The 18,583-nt window shown below is 42.3% G+C and overlaps 1 protein-coding gene across 5 annotated transcripts in view; it reads left to right on the forward strand.

Moving 5' to 3' along the window:
- Positions 1-18,583, forward strand: part of xrcc5 (X-ray repair complementing defective repair in Chinese hamster cells 5) — a 187,822-nt gene that overhangs the window by 150,530 nt on the left and 18,709 nt on the right. For 4 of the 5 annotated variants that reach the window (XR_005944593.1, XR_005944592.1, XM_041201108.1 and 1 more), the window contains one exon: positions 18,418-18,487. Coding sequence is in view for 3 of the 5 variants with exons in the window: in XM_041201108.1 (XP_041057042.1) it covers positions 18,418-18,487 (70 nt within the window). In the remaining 2 variants the exon portion in view is untranslated. Of the gene's footprint in view, positions 1-1,111; positions 1,131-18,417; positions 18,488-18,583 lie in introns of those variants that run through there. The other variant, XM_041201110.1, reaches the window with a different exon arrangement.

Raw genomic sequence — 18,583 nt, forward strand, 5'->3', positions numbered from 1 at the left:
ATTTAGATTTTCAGAAAACTTCTGAAAGTGCCACATAAAAGGTTAGTTTTTCAAGCTCATGGGATTGGGGGTAATATATTTGCATGGATTGAGAATTGGTTAGCAGACGGGAAACGAGAGTAGGAATAAACAGGTCTTTTTCTTAGTGGCAGGTGTGACTAGTGAGGTACCACAGGGATCAGTGCTTGGACCCCAGCTCTTCACAATATATATCAGTGGTTTGGATGAGGGAACCAAATGTAATTTTCCAAGTTTGCTGATGAGACAAAACTTAGTGGGAATGTGAGCGATGAGGAGGGTGTTAAGAGGCTTCAAGGCGATTTAGATAAGTTGAGTGTGCAAATACATGGTAGATGCAACATAATGTGGATAAGTGTGAAATTATCCACTTCAGTAGGTAAAACAGAATGGCAGAGTATTATTTAAATGGTGATAGATGGGGAAATGTGAATATACAAAGGGACCTGGGTGCCTTTGTACACCAGTCACTGAAAGCGAGCATACAGGTGCAACAAGCAGTTAAGGGGTATGGGGAGAGAGCAGGAGAGCATTGAGATAGAGGATCAACCATGATCATATTGGGTAGTGGAGCGGACTCAAAGGGCCGAATGACCTACCCCAGCTCATATTTTCTATGTTTCACTTATGTACTGCTGCCCCATGTGCTCATTTGATATTGCTAGCCTATTCACCAATGTTCCACTTAAGGAAGCCATAGAGATTTGCGCTACAGCATTATACTATTGTGATCTAGACCCACCACCATTGCATGAATTAATATTCATTGAGTTTGTGAACTCAGCAGCTCACACAGTTGGGTTCAGCTTTAATGACACCATGTTTGCCCTAATGGATGGTGTTAGCATTGGATCCCCTCTAGGCTCAGCTCCCGAAAACATCTTTGGGTTCCATGAGAATCGTGTCTTCAATTGAATGACACCCAACTTCCTACCACTTGCATATTTCCGATGTTTGGATGATATGTGTGTTATATTTAAATCCATATCAGCATGTAATAATTTCCTTGCAGGTCTTCATGGGCTCCATCCTGCATTCAAGTTCACCTTTGAAATGGAGCAGTCAAATGAACTCCCTTTCCTTGATGTATTAGTTGAGAAATCTGCCAGGAGATTCTGTTCCACGGTCTTCCGCAAGCCTACTTATCAATACACGCATTGGGATTCTTATAGTTCCATCCACTATGAGATTGGCCTTACCAGCAACCTTGTAAATAGGGCCCAAACTCAGCAGGTCCGGCAGCATCGGCGGAGAAGAAAAGAGTTGACGTTTCGAGTCCTCATGACCCTTCAGCAGAACAGTTCTGCTGAAGGGTCATGAGGACTCGAAACGTCAACTCTTTTCTTCTCTGCCGATGCTGTCGGACCTGCTGAGTTTTTCCAGGTAATTCTGTTTTTGTTTTGGATTTCCAGCATCTGCAGTTTTTTGTTTTTATCTCTTTGGGCCCAAACCATTTGTTCACTATGCAAGCTGTATGGTGAAAAAGGGTGTGTCGAAGATCATCCTATGAAATAAAGGCTACCCTGATCAGATCATATCGTGTTGAATATCGCACAAACTCATGAATGGGCCTAAGGCTGTCACTAAACAAAATGCTTGGGGGAAACAGGCTCATTCCCCATGGCATTTCCTTGACTAGAGTCAACCTGCCTGGTTTGAATTTCAACAAAAGGTTGGCAGTTAACTGTTCCCTGGTGCATTCTCCATGGCAGTGCCTCTACTAATCAGAGTCCACTTGTCAACCAATCAGTGCTTTCTTCTCATGCAGAACAAATTGTTATTCCCGTTATAATTGGTATTCCTGCAAATGTATTCTAATGAGTGCAAGACAAAAAGCTTCGACAGCATGTCTCTTTTTGCACAATACTCAAATTCTGTACTACCAAACGACTATTTGTAACATTCAATTATTTTCTTATGTCTTTATTCCTCCATTGGCCAGACCTCCAGTTTCTGGTAAGATCCTATTAGAGACCAGTAATGTTTTGCTAAGTCAAAGGTTGAGATTCAAGACACTCATTAAGTGAATAATGCCACAAGATTCCACGGATTATGAAAAAACAAAAACAAAGTTTCCTGTTTGGTCAGAAAGATAAAACAACTTACAACATCTATCTTGTACTCTAACATTCAGGGTAAGTATGAGGTACATGTCAATTAACAGGCAACCTGTGATCAAACACACCACACTGCACAATTCCTGCCAAATGCGACCAAACCAGATTCCACAGATTTCTCAACAACCCACCCAAACGTCAGTAACAGTGCGAGTCAACCAACCTCACTGAAACTCTGTCTCTCTCTGTCTCAAGAAGGATTCTGATCTTCACCTTCGAAGATCTCAGCTTGGAATTCTCTCCAAAAATCACTCCAACTTGGACGGCTTCAACAACGGCCCACCTCACAGGGTTTCAATCTTGATTCCTGTGGTTCCATTCCCCTGGATTTCCAAGTACCAAGCACCAGCTCACAAGCACAATTTTAGCTCTTTTGCCATACCAAGCAGAACACTACCTCTCCCTGGGGATACATTTGCTCCAACAGTCCACAGCATGGAGCCACTAACCTTTGACTGCCTTTTTAGATCCTCAGGGCGACCCCTGAGCCTCCTTCAATTACCAGACTCGGACAACATCAACAACAGCCCACCTCACTGGATTTCAATCTCATCTCCTGCGATTCCATTCCCCAGGATTCCCAAGTATACACTCACCATATTACAGTCACAACTTCAGATCTTCGGCCACGCCGAACAGAACACTATTGCTTCAAAGGGTGTTAGGAAATCTATACTTAGCTTCGGAGGTCAAGAACTCTGATTCACAGTGAACCTCAGGCCTTCTGTGCACGTGCCGGCTAGGAAATGGCCGCACATGCATTCTTATGTTTATGTTATGCTTTTTAGGCCAGGGACCAGCCCTGCGCAAAAGAAAGAAGAACGGTGCAAAAATGCAGGTCAAATAACCTAATACAAGAGCGTCATTATTTAATAGGTGTCCCAGGGAGTATGATATGGGAGGAGGACAGGGAGCAATCCCAAAGCAGGGATGGAGACAGGGAGAGGTCGCAAAAGAAAGTCCCAGGCAAAGGATAAAAGATAGGGGACAGAAATAGGTCCCAATAAGTGACAAGAAAGGAGCAGAGAGCTAGGCTCCAACTTAAAGTAAGAGCTGCAGTGAGCAGACTTTAAGTGATGTGGGCACGAGAGAAGCCCTGAAGATCTGAGAAGGCAGCCGATTGCTGGTGACTCTGTGCTGCGGGCCATTGAAGCAAAGGTACTCCTTCAGAGCAGTGGTGTTCTGTTTGGCACAATCAAAAATCTGAGATTGTGCTTGGAAGGTGAAGCTTGAGTCTACTCAGAGATCCAGGGGAAAGAATCCCGGAAGGCAGAGTTGAAATCTTGCAAGGTGGGTCATTGTTGAAAACATCTGAGTGGGAGCGACCTTTGGAGAGAGTTCCAAAGTGAGATCTTCAGCTGCGGAGATTGGAAACCCTTGTGAGAAAGACGAAGTTTCAGTGATGTGACAAGTGTCTGGGTGGACTGTTGCGAAATCCATGGAATCTGATTTGCATCTTTCATCTATTGTGTAGTGTGGTGTATCTAACCACAGTTCGTCTGTTAATTTATGTGTACCTCATATTTACCCTGCATGTTAAAGTATAAGATAGATATTATAAATTGTTTTATCTTTGTGAACTTGCATAGTAAAGTTTATTTTTGTTTATTCAAAATCCCTCCCACGGCACCTTCCCATGCAATCGCAGAAGGTGCAACACCTGCCCCTTTACTTCCCCTTTCCTCACCATCCAAGGGCCCAAACACTCCTTTCAGGTGAAGTAGTGCTTCACTTGCTCCTCTTTCAATTTGGTCTACTGCATTCACTGCTCCCTCTACATTGGAGAGACCAAACGCAGGCTGGGTGACCGCTTTGCGGAACACCTTCGGCCTGTCCGCAAGTATGACTCAGACCTTCCTGTCGCTTGCCGTTTCAACACACCATCCTGCTCTCATGCCCACATGTCTGTCCTTGGCCTGCTGCAATGTTCCAGTGAAGCCCAACACAAACTGGAGGAACAGCACATCATCTTCCGATTAGGCACTTACTTTTTTTTTTATCTATTTTCATTTTTATTCATTGTTTTATCCCCACCTTTTATCCTATTTTCGATCTTATTTCCACCACTGTCCCATTCCCCCCACCCCATCCCCATTAGGGCCATCTGTCACTTGTTCATGTTGTTCTTTCCAGAGTGCTTACCCTTATCCTGCTATTACCACATTCTGCTTTCTGACCTTAATGCCACCATCAGCATCTCCTTTAGCCAGCACCACTACCATTAACACCCCTTTGTCCTTTTATGACATCTTTGTCAATCTCTCCTTTGCCTTCACCTATCATTGGCCTTCTATCCAGCTTCACCTGCTCCACCCCCTCTTTAAACAGTATAAATTTCATCATAGAATTATCATAACTCAGTATCTGCCTTTTCTCCTACACTCTTTCTTTAAACTCTGAATAGAACAGCGACAATTACATGGTTTTTGGCTATGATCTTTTCATGGTCAACCAAAGGTAGTGAACATACATTAAAATTTTCTTTAGAAACATCTTGACCAGCTTGATTCTCTATTTTGTACTCAGGTTTCCAACCTTGTTGGTGTGCCTGCAGACCAACACTTTGGTGGTCTCTTCAAATATAGATGCATATTAGTCATGCTGTGTGATACAAATGACTTTTGCATAGGTTTCAAAACTTTAATACAAAAGAACATGAGGTTTTACTTACTCTTCTCCTCTGTTAATGGAAACATGCCTTCAATGGGTCCTTTAAGTTTGCTTCAGAAACAGTGTATGTCTGATTGACAATCAGCTTCAAAATTATCTTCCTCAATCACTTCCTCCAATATAGGTTTTCTCTTTTCATTGTTTTGATCAAAACCAGATGAATAAATTTGCACTGAAGGTGTTTTCCTCTCTTTACTCAATTATTTCTAGATAATGCAATAGTTATGCTATAGTCTTCTACACACATTCATTTTCTTCTTGCTGATGTTTGAAAAATGGAACCTTCATCTCCATTTCTTTCACAATTTTGTCTACGTACTTACTCTCTCATTTCCTAATCCTTTTTCAAGCTGATTAATCTTTTCATTCAGCTCAGCTACTACTGAGTTCAGTTGTCTTTGTTTCAGAGTTATTTGCAGAACCTGTATAAAAGCTGAACAACTTCACATGGGCAGTTCAGTTCCTTTACAGAATCTTTCTTTCATGGTTACTGGCTGCTCCTCAGACGTTTTCAATTCACTTGTTACATCCTCACTGTATTTCTTAAAATGTTCCTTATCTGCTTTCAAAGTTAGTATCTGCACTTCCATGCTACACACCTCATCTTTCTTGTTCTCCAGATTGTATTAGAGTTCAAGAATCCCATTGCTTTTTTTACCATGAAATTCCGACAGTTCATTGGTTTTAGGTTTTACTTCTACATTGAAGCAGCTGTCTTGATTTATCAGCAATTCCTTTTCCTGTGGCTGACACTCAAGTGTTTTCACCAGTTTCTGTTTTTCATTAGCAAACTCATCTTTTGTGCGTGAAAGTTGGCTCTCACCACTGATTTTCCTCCAATTGCTCGTTATCAGCAACAAGCTTCTCATGTTTGGCCATAGAAATTTTTAGAAGTTTGGCAAGATCAGCATGATCAGGAACCTGCTGCAACACAGTCATCGCCATCTTACTGTGTATGCTAGCCAAATAATTACCCAGAATAAAATCACCTTCAATAGGTAAACTAGGAACAATTGCCATTGTAACAATTCTGTTTACTAAGTCACTTCGTAAATTGACTTTACACAAGGGACTGGGTTAAAAAATCTCATTAATACCCCCTATTAATTTTATTTTCCTCCCTCAAACCAACTGAAATACAAATTGTGTGATCAGCCTTCACCAATGACTGATCTGCCCCAGTGTCTCTCAAAATATTAATTTGTTTACTTGTTTTGTTGGAGGAGTAAGCAAACACTGCTCCCTTCAAGACAAAACTTCTAAAATCTGCAGTAGCCTGCCTCACTTTAGCAGTAGTCAAGGAAGAATTCCCTTGACTATCCTGACCTATATTCCCCCTTTCTAGTAGGTTCTGTGAGAACACGTTTCACCTGTACCACTGCTATGGTTTGAACACCCGCTTCCTTTCCTGGTACTGCCTTTTCTAAAGATTCTTTAACTGTTCCTATTACTGCCACCATTTTACCATTCAACTTCCAGCAATGGGCTTTGAGATGCCCGGTCTTATGGCCATAAAAACATACTTGTTTCTTTACATCACTTTTATCCTCTTCTCTATAGTTTTTCTTGCCTCCATAAAGCTAGACTCTTTTCTGATCCTTCAGCTTACCTGTGGGTTTACAAATGGAAACCTACTGCCCCCTAACTGCATTTGTGATATATCATTCCCATCTGCCAGAGCTGCTGCTTCCCGTACCTTACGGTCTTCCATGTGTGATCTAATAGTTTTTGGGATGCTATTCCAAAATTCAGGTCCCTCACATGCTCAAAATTTTGTTCTAACTTCAGTGATCAAAACCACCAGCCCCACAACATTTCTTTCTCCCTAACAAATTCTACAAATGTTTCATTCAGTCTTTTCTTTAAAGTCCGAAATTTCAACTGATCTGCTTCAGGGACAAGCTCGTAAGCATTAAGTACCTCAGTTTTAACTGCACCATAATCTGAAGATTGTTCTTCTGAAAGACTAGAATATACATCCATAGTCTTCCAAACGGGAGTCCTCGTGTCCTTTGTAGCCACCTTTTCAAATGAGATGAAGTATCTCTTGACTCCGCCTTCAGTGCATTTAAACAATAGTCGAAGACTGTTTGTTGTTCTCAGAATGGGACTCGATTCCTCATCTGAAATGGCTGTCTTTCACCTCGCAACCTAAGCTATTCTGTAACCAGTTCACAATGTCTGATTTCTTTCTCTCTTTGAAACTAAAGCTCAAGTTTTGCATTTCCATTTCTTTTGCTCTTTCTTTTTCCTCTTTTCCAGTTCGAGCTTTTTCATTTCAATTTTCTTTTCCTCAAGTTCACGTTTATTTTCATTTCTCTGTCCTTTTCCTCTTTTTCCAATTTCAGCTTCATTTATTTTTCTATCTCAAACTGCTTCATCTGCAACTGAATTATAGCTAACTCAACTGAATTACTTTCTGAATTAACTTTTTCTTCTTCCAACCCCAAATGCTGTGCAATTATCTCAATTGTGTCTGCTTTTTTAGCCCCTGCTTTTAACTCTAACTTCAACTTCTCTGCAAATGTGATTAACCTAGTCTTGGTTAATTGTTGCAAATCACTCCAGGATGAATCTTCCCTCTTCAGAAAAGTCATAGCAATTGACAAGGCCATTCTGCTTTTCAATCATTTTAGTAAAATTCACTGTGGAAATCTGATAAACCCTAACCTCAGCAAGTACCACCACGCATATTTGTCTGTGAATTCAAAATCTTGAATGAGCCCCCAATTTATGTTATGATGCTTGGCTAGATCCCCAAGTTTTTGGTAAGATCCAGTTAGGGACAGACAAAGCTTGAGATTTCAGACACTAAGTGAATAAAAGCCACAAGATTCCACAGGTTTTGAGCAAACAAAAGCAAACATTACTGCATAAGGTCAGAAAGATAAATCAATTTATATTATCTACCTTATACTTTACGTTCAGGGCAAGTATGAGGTACATGTGAATTAACAGGCCAACTGTGGTTGAACACACCACACTGCACAATAAATGCGACTAAAACAGATTCTGCAAATTTCTCAACAATCCATCCAGATGTCAGTAACACTGTGAGCCAACCAATCTCAGTGAAACTCTGTCTCTTTCACGAGAAATTCCAATCTTCACCCTTCAAAGATCTCGCCTTCGAATTCTCTTCTTCACTTAAGGTCTACGAACATACATAGATACGAACTAGGAACAAGAGTAAACCACTTGCCCCTTCAAGCCTGCTCCACCATTCAATGAGATCATGGCTGTTCTGATTGTAACCTCCTACCTATCCCTGATACCTTTCACCCCCTTGTTAATCAAGATACCATCTAGCTCTGCTTTAAAAATATTCAAAGATTCTGCTTCCACTGCCTTTTGAGGATCAGAGTTCAGGGTTCTTAAATGCACCCTTGGCAAACGGAGTGTAGCTGACTAACTAAGTGAAAACTTGGCATTTGGTGAGAGTGGAGTTGTACATTTCCTCTTTTGATCTTTCTCACCCCATAGAAATTGGTTCTTGCTCTACACGGTAAGGAGCTAGCTCTTAGGTCAGTGTCTGGTACATGGGTAAGTTCTATTCTATTCCTAAGGTTTACAATAGTACACAATTTGGTGGTAAAGTTCATAAAATATATAAGAAAGCAATATAAATAAGTGATTAATGTAATTATTTAAAACTCATTAAGAATGGCAGGATGGTGATGTGTCAAGGCTGCAGCATGTGGGAGCTCCTGGATAACATTGTGATCCAGGGCAAACAAGTCTGCAGTGTTTATGGTTTGAGGAACTGCAGCTCAGAGTCATTGAGCTGAAGGCTGAGCTACAGACTCTGTGACATATCAGGGAGGGAGAAAGTTACCTGTATGCTTTATACCAGGAGGCAGTCACACCATTTAGGATAGGGTCTTCTGATTTGCTCAGTGGCCAGGACAGGAGGGTGTGACTGCAAGTGAGAAGGTAAGGGGACTCAGCGTGCAGGAGTGTGAGCCTCTGCAATTGTGTAACAGGTTTGAGGTTCTTTCAACTTGTTTGGATGAGAGTGGGGGCTGCAGGGTGGATGAGCAAACTGACCATGGCACCGTAGTACAGAAAGCCATCCAAGTGGGGGAGTAAAAGGAATGTAGTGGTAGTAGGAGATAGTATAGTGAGGGGCATTGAAACTGTTCTCTATAGCAAAGAGGGAGAGCCCAGAAGGCTTTTGTTGCCTGGTGCCAGGGTTCAGGACATCTGCTCAGGGCTGGAGAGGAACTTGCAGTGGGAGGGGGAGGATCCAGTGGTTATGATCCATGTAGATATCAACGACTACACATGATGAGGAAGGAGGCTCTGCATAGTCAGTCAGGTAGGTAGCTAGGCACCAAATTAAGAAGCAGAATTTCAAAGGTAATAATTTCTTATTACCGGCTTATTACCTGAGCCATATGAAAATTGGCATAGGACAAATAAGATTAGAGCAATGAGCGCATGGTCAAAGACTGGTGTGGGAGAAGTGAGTTCCAATTTGTGGGGCACTGGCACCAGTATTGCGACAATTGGGATCTGTATCGTTGGGAATGTCCACACCTGAACGGTGCTAGGGCTGGTGTCCTCGCGAGCTGCCTAACTAGGGGAGTACAAAGAACAAAGAGAAGTACAGCACAGGAACAGGCCCTTCAGCCCTCCAAGCCTGAGCTGATCATATTGCCTGTCAAACTAAAACAATTTTGTACTTCCAGGGTCTGTATCCCTCTATTCCCATCCTATTCATGTATTTGTCAAGCTGCCTCTTAAACATCATTATTGTACCTGCTTCCACCACCTCTGGCAGCGAATTCCAGACACTCACTACCCTCTGTGTAAAATAACTTGCCCCACACATCTCCTCTAAAGTTTTCTCCTCTCACCTTAAATCTATGTCCCCTAGTAATTGACTCTTCCACCCTGGGAAAAAGCTTCTGACTATCTACTCTGTCCATGCCACTCATAATTTTGTAAACTCCTTTCAAGTTGCCCCTCAATCTCCATCACTCTAGGGAGAACAGTCCGAGTTTCTCCAACCTCTCCTCATAGCTAATAACCTCCAGACCAGGCTGCATCCTGGTAACAAAAACAGAATTACCTGGAAAAACTCAGCAGGTCTGGCAGCATCGGCGGAGAAGAAAAGAGTTGACGTTTCGAGTCCTCATGACCCTTCGACAGAACTTGAGTTCGAGTCCAGGAAAGAGCTGAAATATAAGCTGGTTTAAGGTGTGTGTGTGGGGGGCGGAGAGATAGAGAGACAGAGAGGTGGAGGGGGTTGGTGTGGTTGTAGCGACAAACAAGCAGTGATAGAAGCAGATCATCAAAAGATGTCAACAACAATAGTACAATAGAACACATAGGTGTTAAAGTTAAAGTTGGTGATATTATCTAAACGAATGTGCTAATTAAGAATGGATGGTAGGGCACTCAAGGTATAGCTCTAGTGGGTTTTTTTTTATATAATGGAAATAGGTGGGAAAAGGAAAATCTTTATAATTTATTGGGAAAAAAAAGAAGGGGGAAACAGAAAGGGGGTGGGGATGGGGGAGGGGACTCACGACCTAAAGTTGTTGAATTCAATATTCAGTCCGGAAGGCTGTAAAGTCCCTAGTCGGAAGATGAGGTGTTGTTCCTCCAGTTTGCGTTGGGCTTCACTGGAACAATGCAGCAAGCCAAGGACAGACATGTGGGCAAGAGAGCAGGGTGGAGTGTTAAAATGGCAAGCGACAGGGAGGTTTGGGTCATTCTTGCGGACAGACCGCAGGTGTTCTGCAAAGCGGTCGCCCAGTTTACGTTTGGTCTCTCCAATGTAGTGGTCTCCTCTACATTGGAGAGACCAAACGTAAACTGGGCGACCGCTTTGCAGAACACCTGCGGTCTGTCCGCAAGAATGACCCAAACCTCCCTGTCGCTTGCCATTTTAACACTCCACCCTGCTCTCTTGCCCACATGTCTGTCCTTGGCTTGCTGCATTGTTCCAGTGAAGCCCAACGCAAACTGGAGGAACAACACCTCATCTTCCGACTAGGGACTTTACAGCCTTCCGGACTGAATATTGAATTCAACAACTTTAGGTCGTGAGTCCCCTCCCCCATCCCCACCCCCTTTCTGTTTCCCCCTTCTTTTTTTTCCCAATAAATTATAAAGATTTTCCTTTTCCCACCTATTTCCATTATATAAAAAAAAACCCACTAGAGCTATACCTTGAGTGCCCTACCATCCATTCTTAATTAGCACATTTGTTTAGATAATATCACCAACTTTAACTTTAACACCTATGTGTTCTATTGTACTATTGTTGTTGACATCTTTTGATGATCTGCTTCTATCACTGCTTGTTTGTCGCTACAACCACACCAACCCCCTCCACCTCTCTGTCTCTCTATCTCTCCGCCCCCCACACACACACCTTAAACCAGCTTATATTTCAGCTCTTTCCTGGACTCGAACTCAAGTTCTGTCGAAGGGTCATGAGGACTCGAAACGTCAACTCTTTTCTTCTCCGCCGATGCTGCCAGACCTGCTGAGTTTTTCCAGGTAATTCTGTTTTTGTTTTGGATTTCCAGCATCCGCAGTTTTTTTGTTTTTATGTTTGCATCCTGGTAAACCTCCTCTGCACCCTCTCCAACGCCTCCATATCCTTCTGGTAATGTGGTGACCAGAATTGCACGCAGTATTCCAAGTGTGGCCTAATCAAGGTTCTATACAGCTGCAGCATGACTTCCCAGCTTTTATACTCAGTACCCCTGCCGATGAAGGCAAGCATGCCATATGCCTTCCTGACTACCTTATCCACCTGCGTTGCCACTTTCAGTGACCTGTGGACCTGTACATCCAGTTCCCTCTGCCCATCGATGCACTTAAGGGTTCTGCCATTTACTGTATAATTCCTACCTGTATTAGACCATCCAAAATGCACTACCTTGCATTTGTCCAGATTAAACTCCATCTGCCATTTCTCCGCCCAAGTCTCCAACTGATCTATATCCCGTTGTATCCTTTGACAATCCTCTTCAATATCTGCAACTCCTCCAACCTTAGTGTCATCTGCAAACTTGCTAATTAGCCCAGTTACATTTTCCTCCAAATCATTTACATATACTACAAACAGCAATGGCCCCAGCATTGATCCCTGCAGAACACAACTAGTCACAGCTCTCCATTCAGAAAAGCACCCTTCCACTGCTACCTTCTGTCTTCTATGACCAAGCCAATTCTGTATCCATCTTGCCAGCTCACCTCTGATCCCGTGCGACTTTACCTTCTGTACCAGTCTGCCATAAGGGACCTTGTCAAAGGCCTTACTGAAATCCATTTAGATAACATCCACTGCCCTTCCATCATCGATCTTCTTTGTCACTTCCTCGAAAAACTCGATCAAGTTGGTGAGACACAACCTCCCCTTCACAAAACCATGCTGCCTCTCACTAATATGCCCATTTGCTTCCAAATGGTAGTAAATCCTGTCACAAAGAATCTTCTCCAATAATTTCCCTACCACTGACAAAAGGCTCACTGGCCTGTAATTTCCTGGATTATCCCTGCTACTCTTCTTAAACAATGGAACAACATTGGTCATTCTCCAGTCCTCTGGGACCTCACCCGTAGCCAGTGAGCATACAAAGATTTCTGTCAAGGCCCCAGCAATCTCCTCCCTTGCCTCCCTCAGTACTCTGGGATAGATCCCATCTGGCCCTGGGGACATATCCACCTTAATATTCTTCAAGACACCTAACACCTTTTTTTGTTCTCAACATGATCCAGGCTATCTACACACACTTCCCTAGACAAATCGACCGCTAAGTCCTTCTCTTTAGTAAATACTGATGAGAAGTACTCATTTAGTATCTCTCCCATTTCTTCTGGCTCCAAACACAGATTCCCACCTCTGTCCCTGAGTGGGCCTACCCTTTCCCTGGCTACTCTCTTGCTTTTTACATATGTATAAAAGGCCTTGGGATTTTCCTTAATCCTGGTTGCCAATGACTTTTCATGACCCCTTTTAGCCCTCCTGACTCCTTGCTTAAGTTTCTTCCTACTTTCTTTATGTTCTTCACGGGCCTCATCTGTTCCCAGCCTTCTAGCCCTTGCGAATGCTTCCCTTTTATTTTTGACTAATCTCACAATATCCTTCGTTATCCAAGGTTCCTGAAACTTGCCATACTTATCCTTCATCCTAGCAGGAACATGCCAGTCCTGAATTCTTACCAACTGACTCTCCATCAAATAGAGAGGGTTTTAAACTGAATAGTGGGGGCAAAGGATCAAATTTGGGAAGGTGTAAACCAAAGAGTAGAGACAAGGCATTAGAGACAGGTATTAATATGGGAAATGATAAACAGCCTGTTACAGGAAGGGACAGAGAGTACAAATCTAAAAGTAAATCAGAAAAGACTAGATGCTACAGAAATAATAAAAGGACAAAACTAAAGGCTCTGTATCTAAATGCATGTAGCATTCGAAACAAAACAGATGAACTGATAGAGCAAATAGACATATAAATAAAGAAGATCTGATAGCCATTACAGAGACATGGCTACAGGATGGCACAGATTGGGACCTGAATATTGAAGAGTATGTGACATTTAGGAAGGACAGGAAGTTAGGAAAAGATGGAATGGTGGCTCTGTTAATTAATGATGGTATTAGCACATTAGCAAGCGATGACCAAAGTTTAGGAAACTAGGATGTCGAACCGGTTTGGGTTGAGATGAGGAATGATAAAGGCAAGAAGTCACTGGTGGGAGTGGTGTACAAGCCCCCTAATTGTGACTGCACAGTAGGACAAAGTATAAAAGAAGAGATAATGAGAGCTTGCCAAAAAGGTACAGCAATAATCATGGGGGATTTTAACCTACATATAGACCGGAAAAATCAGATGTGCAAAGGTAGCCTACATGAGGAGCTCATAGAATGTTTTTGGAATAGAACAGTATGCTCAGGAGCCAAACAGAGATCAGGCTATACTAGACCTTGTATTGAGCAAAGAAATAGGATTAATTGATAACCTCCTAGTGAAGGCACTCCTAAGTAACAGCAACCATAATACTGAATTTCATTAATTTTGAGGGAGAAACGAGTGCATCCAAGACTACTATTTTAAATTTAAGTAAGGGCAATTATGAGGTCATGAAAGCGGAGCTAGCTAAAGTGAACTGGCAAATGAGATTCAGGGATAGGTCAATGGAAGTTTAGTGGCAGATGTTTAAAGGGATGTTTCAGAATACACAGAACATATACATTCCAATGAGAAAGAAAAATTCCAAGGGGAGGACCACTATCCATTGTTAACTAAAAAAGTTAAAGACCGTATCAAACTTAAAGGGCAGAATATTGCCCTTGGCGGGCGGGCTTGGCAAGGGCACAGGGCTCGGCAAGGGTGGGCGGAGGTGGTCGGGAAACCAGCCACCGCCTGCGATCGGCACCGGACCACAATTTCACGCCAGGGGGCCAACTAAGGCCCGCCCAGAGTGAAACGCGAGCAGCAGTGCTCAGCATTGCCTGTGCGGGCAGGGGAGGACTTTGCGCATGTGCACAAGTGAGTGCTTCATAATCTCCCTGAGACACAGAGCTGTCTCAGGGAGATGAAGCGTTGTTTAAAAAAGCAAATAAAGAAAATAAAAATATAATAAAATATGTCCCCTCATGTGACTCTGTCATATGAGCAGCGACAAGTTATTAATTCAATTGCAAAACTTTTTTATTTCATTTTTATTTGCTTTTGGAAACCACATCCCACCCGTGGATGAAGTTTCCAAAAAAAATGCGAAGGCCCCTTGACCTTTTTGCCTGCCCGCCAACCATTAGGTTGGACAGGCAGCGGAAAATTTAGGTTAATTGATTATTTAATGGCCTTAACAGGCCTTTTAACAGGCCAAAGGAACATCTTTGGTCTGTCTGCAAGCATGACCCAGACCTTCCTGTTGCTTCCCATTTCAACACATCATCCTCCTCTCATGCCCACATGTCCGTCCTTGGCCTGCTGCAATTATCCAGTGAAGCTCAACGCACATTGGAGGAATAGCACCTCATCATCCGATTAGACACTTTACAGCCTTCCAGACTTAACTTTGAGTTCAAAAACTTCAGATCATGAACTCTCTCCTCCACCCTCAATCCTTTTTTGATCCCCTTTTTTCTCATATTTTTTTCCCACCTATTTTTTAAAGTATTATGTTTTAAATTTGTTTCCATTCATTGTTTTATCCCCACCTTTGAGCCTATTTTGATCTTTTTTCCCACGCCGTCTCCACCCCACCCCTACTAGGGCCAACTGTCATTTGCTCAGTCTGCTTTCTACCCTTAATGTCCCCATTAGCACCTCCTTTAGCCAGTATCACCACCATCAACACCCCTTTGACCTTTTGTTTATGACATTTTTTGCAATCTCTCCTTTGCCTCCACCTTTCACTGGCCCTCTATCCAGCTTCACTTGTCCCACTCCTCCCTTAAACAGTATATATTTCACCACATTTTTACTTCTCTTTAGTTCTGAAGAAGAGTCAAACGGACGCAAAACGTTAACTCTGTCTTTCTCTCCACAGATGCTGTCAGACCTGCTGAGTAATTCCAGCAATTTTTGTTTTTGTTTCAGGCCTTTTAATTGACGGTGAGCGCGCTGCTGACTCTGGCGCGGACTGAACTATCACGCAACTGCACATCGGCACACTTGGCTGATGCTAAAGCTTGTCATTTCACTCTAGGGGGAGGTGGGCGCACACCCGCCTGTCGAGTGAAAATTTCTGCCCAAAGAGAAAGCATATTACACAAAGACGGGTGGCAGGTCAATAGATTGGAAAGAATATAAAGCACAGCAAAGATTGACAAAAAGATTAACATGAAGGAAAAAATTAGAGTATGAGAGAAAGCCAGCTAGTGATATAAAGACTGGTAATAAAAGTTTCTATAGATATTTAAATAAGAGTTAACAAAGTGAACGTTGGTCCTATAGGGGCATTGATAATGGAAAGAAGGACGATGCCAGATGAATTAAACAGGTATTTTGCTTTGGTCTTCACTATATTGGACACAAGTAACATCCCAGAACTAGCTGAAAAGCAGGAAATGGAAGGGATGGAGGAACTCGGGAAAATTACAATCACCATGGAAGTGCTATTGAGCAAATTGTTGGGGCTGCGGGCTGACAAATCCCCAGGTCTGGGTGGACTTCACCCAAAGTTCTTGAAAGAAGTGGCTAGTGAGACAGTTGATGCGCTGGTTTTAATTTGGGGAAGGTTCCATTAGATTGCAAAATAGCAAATATGACTCCTTTATTCAAAAAGGGAGAGAGACAGAAAGCAGGAAACTGTAGGCCAGTTAGCCTATCGTTTGTGATGGGGAAAACATTAGAAGCTGATATTAGAGATGTTATAGCAGAGCACTTAAAAAAATTCAAGGCAATCAGACAGAGTCAACATGGTTTTGTAAAAGGGAAATCATGTTTGTCTAATTTATTGAAGGTCTTTGAAGGTGTCACATGTACTATGGATAAAGGGGAGCTGGTGGATGTACTGTACTTTTCCAGAACGCATTTGATAAAGTGCCACATTAAAGGTTATTGCAGGAAACAAAAGCTCATGGTGTAGGGGGTAACATATTGGTATGGATAGAAGGTTGGCTAGCTAACAGGAAACAGAGTTGGCATAAATGGGTCTTTTTCTGGTTGGGAGGATGCGACGAGTGGTGTGCCATAGGGATCAGTGCTGGGGCCTCAACTTTTTACAATTTTATGTAAATGACTTGGATGAAGGGACCGTAAGAATGGTTGCAAAATTTGCTGACAACACAGATAGGTAGGAAAGTAAATTGTGAAGAACACATGAGGAGGCTCCAAAGTGACATAGATGGATTAAGTGAGTGGGCAAAGATCTGGAAAATGGAGTATAATGTGGGCAAATGTGAAACCGTTCATTTTGGCAGGAAGAATAAAAAAGAAGCTTATTATCTAAATGGTGAAAGATTGCAGAGCTCTGAGATTCAGAGGGATTTGAATGCCCTGGTGCATGAATCACAAAAGGTTAGTCCGCAGGTACAGCAGGTAATTAGGAAAGCTAATAGAATGTTATCATTTATTGTGAGGAGAATTGAATATAAAAGTAGGGAGGTTATGCTTCAGTTGTACAGGGCACTGGTGAGACCACAACTGGAGTATTGTGTACAATACTGGTCTCCTTATTTAAAGAAAGATATAAATACATTAGTAGCAGTTCAGAGAAGGTTTACTAGACTAATACCAGGAATGGGCGGGTTGCCTTATGAGGAAAAGGTGGACAGGTTAGGCTTGTATCCACTGGAATTTAGAAGAGTAAGAGGTGACTTAATTGAAACCTTGAAGATCCTGAGGAGTCTTGACAGGGTGGATGTGGAGTGGATGTTTCTTTTTGTGGGAGACTCTGGAGCTGGGGTCACTGTTTAAAAATAAGACAGAGATTAGGAGAATTTTTTTCTCTGAGGGCTGAATCTTTGGAATTCCCTTCCTCAAAAAGCAGAGGAAGCAGAGTTTTTGAATATTTTTAAAACAGAGCTAGGTAGATTCTTGATTAACAAGGGGGTGAAAAGGTATTGGGGGTTGGCAGGAATGTGGGGTTGAGGTTACATTCAGATCAGCCATTATCTTACTGAATGGCAGAGCAGGCTCAAGGGGCCGAGTGGCCTAATCCTGATCCTAATTCATTTTTCCTGTTTGGAACCTGTTTCTCTGCTCCTTTCTTTTTCCATAACTAAGACTTTTTTCTGTCCCCTACCTGGGACTTTCTTTTGGGACCTGTCACTGTCCCCTCTCTTTTTGATACCTCTGCCTGATCCCTCTCCCTGTTCCGTGCCTGGGACACTAGTCTTTCATGGTGATCCGCTCCCAGTCACCTGACCTAGGTTTTCATGTCATTTTTTTCTCTCTCTCTTTTTGTGCACAGGCGGGTTGAACCTGTCCTGGGCCTGAGGAACTTAAAGATGCAGCCTGCTACTTTATCTGTGCATGTGCGAGAAGTCCAATGTTTGTCGGGACTTGGAGTTCCCGACCTGCGCGATTAAAGTAATTTTGGGTTTCATGATAAGTCCCACTAGTGTTTAGTTTGTGCTTTCCTTTGAGCAGAATATATTTTCCATGCACTCTGTTGAAAAATTTTTAAATGTTTCCCATTGTTGTTCTACATCATTGTTCACTAGTATTGTTGTCCATTATATTTTCTCATGTTTTATTCTCACCCTCTCAACATCAGCTTTACTCCACTCTATTAACTTGGATTCTGTCATTCTTACATCCTTCTCTAATATCATATTTTAAAGCATATTATACTGTAAAACATTTCCTAGCTACTCACCTATTTAAAATAATTCTGCTTTTCTATGCTGCCCACTAGAACAAAAAAAATTAACACTTACCCAACTCCCAGAAGTAACCCTCAGCTATCCACTTCCTCACTATGTATCCCATTTGCCTACTTGCTGTTTTCTATCCATTAACCAATTCTTAATCCATGGTAATGTAGTACCCCAATCCCATAACCCTAATCTGATGTGACAACCTTCTTCTCAACTATTTTGTAATTAGGTTTAATCAAGGCCTGTGCTGCTCTGTTTTAAAGATACTGTATAATATAGACATTCAAACTGGATTTGCCTTGTCTCCTGTTTATAGGTTGGCAGTCTCACTCCAGCAAAGGACTTCCAGGCTCTGCTCCATCAGAAGAACTCAACCTTCAGAGAAGGTGTGCAACATTGGACAATGGATAGAACACTTTGGAACTATATCATCATTCCTTCACTGTCGCTTGGTCAAAATCCTGGAACTTACTTCTTAACAG

The sequence above is a fragment of the Carcharodon carcharias genome, chromosome 12 (assembly GCF_017639515.1).
Source record: "Carcharodon carcharias isolate sCarCar2 chromosome 12, sCarCar2.pri, whole genome shotgun sequence".
Lineage (NCBI taxonomy): Eukaryota > Metazoa > Chordata > Chondrichthyes > Lamniformes > Lamnidae > Carcharodon > Carcharodon carcharias.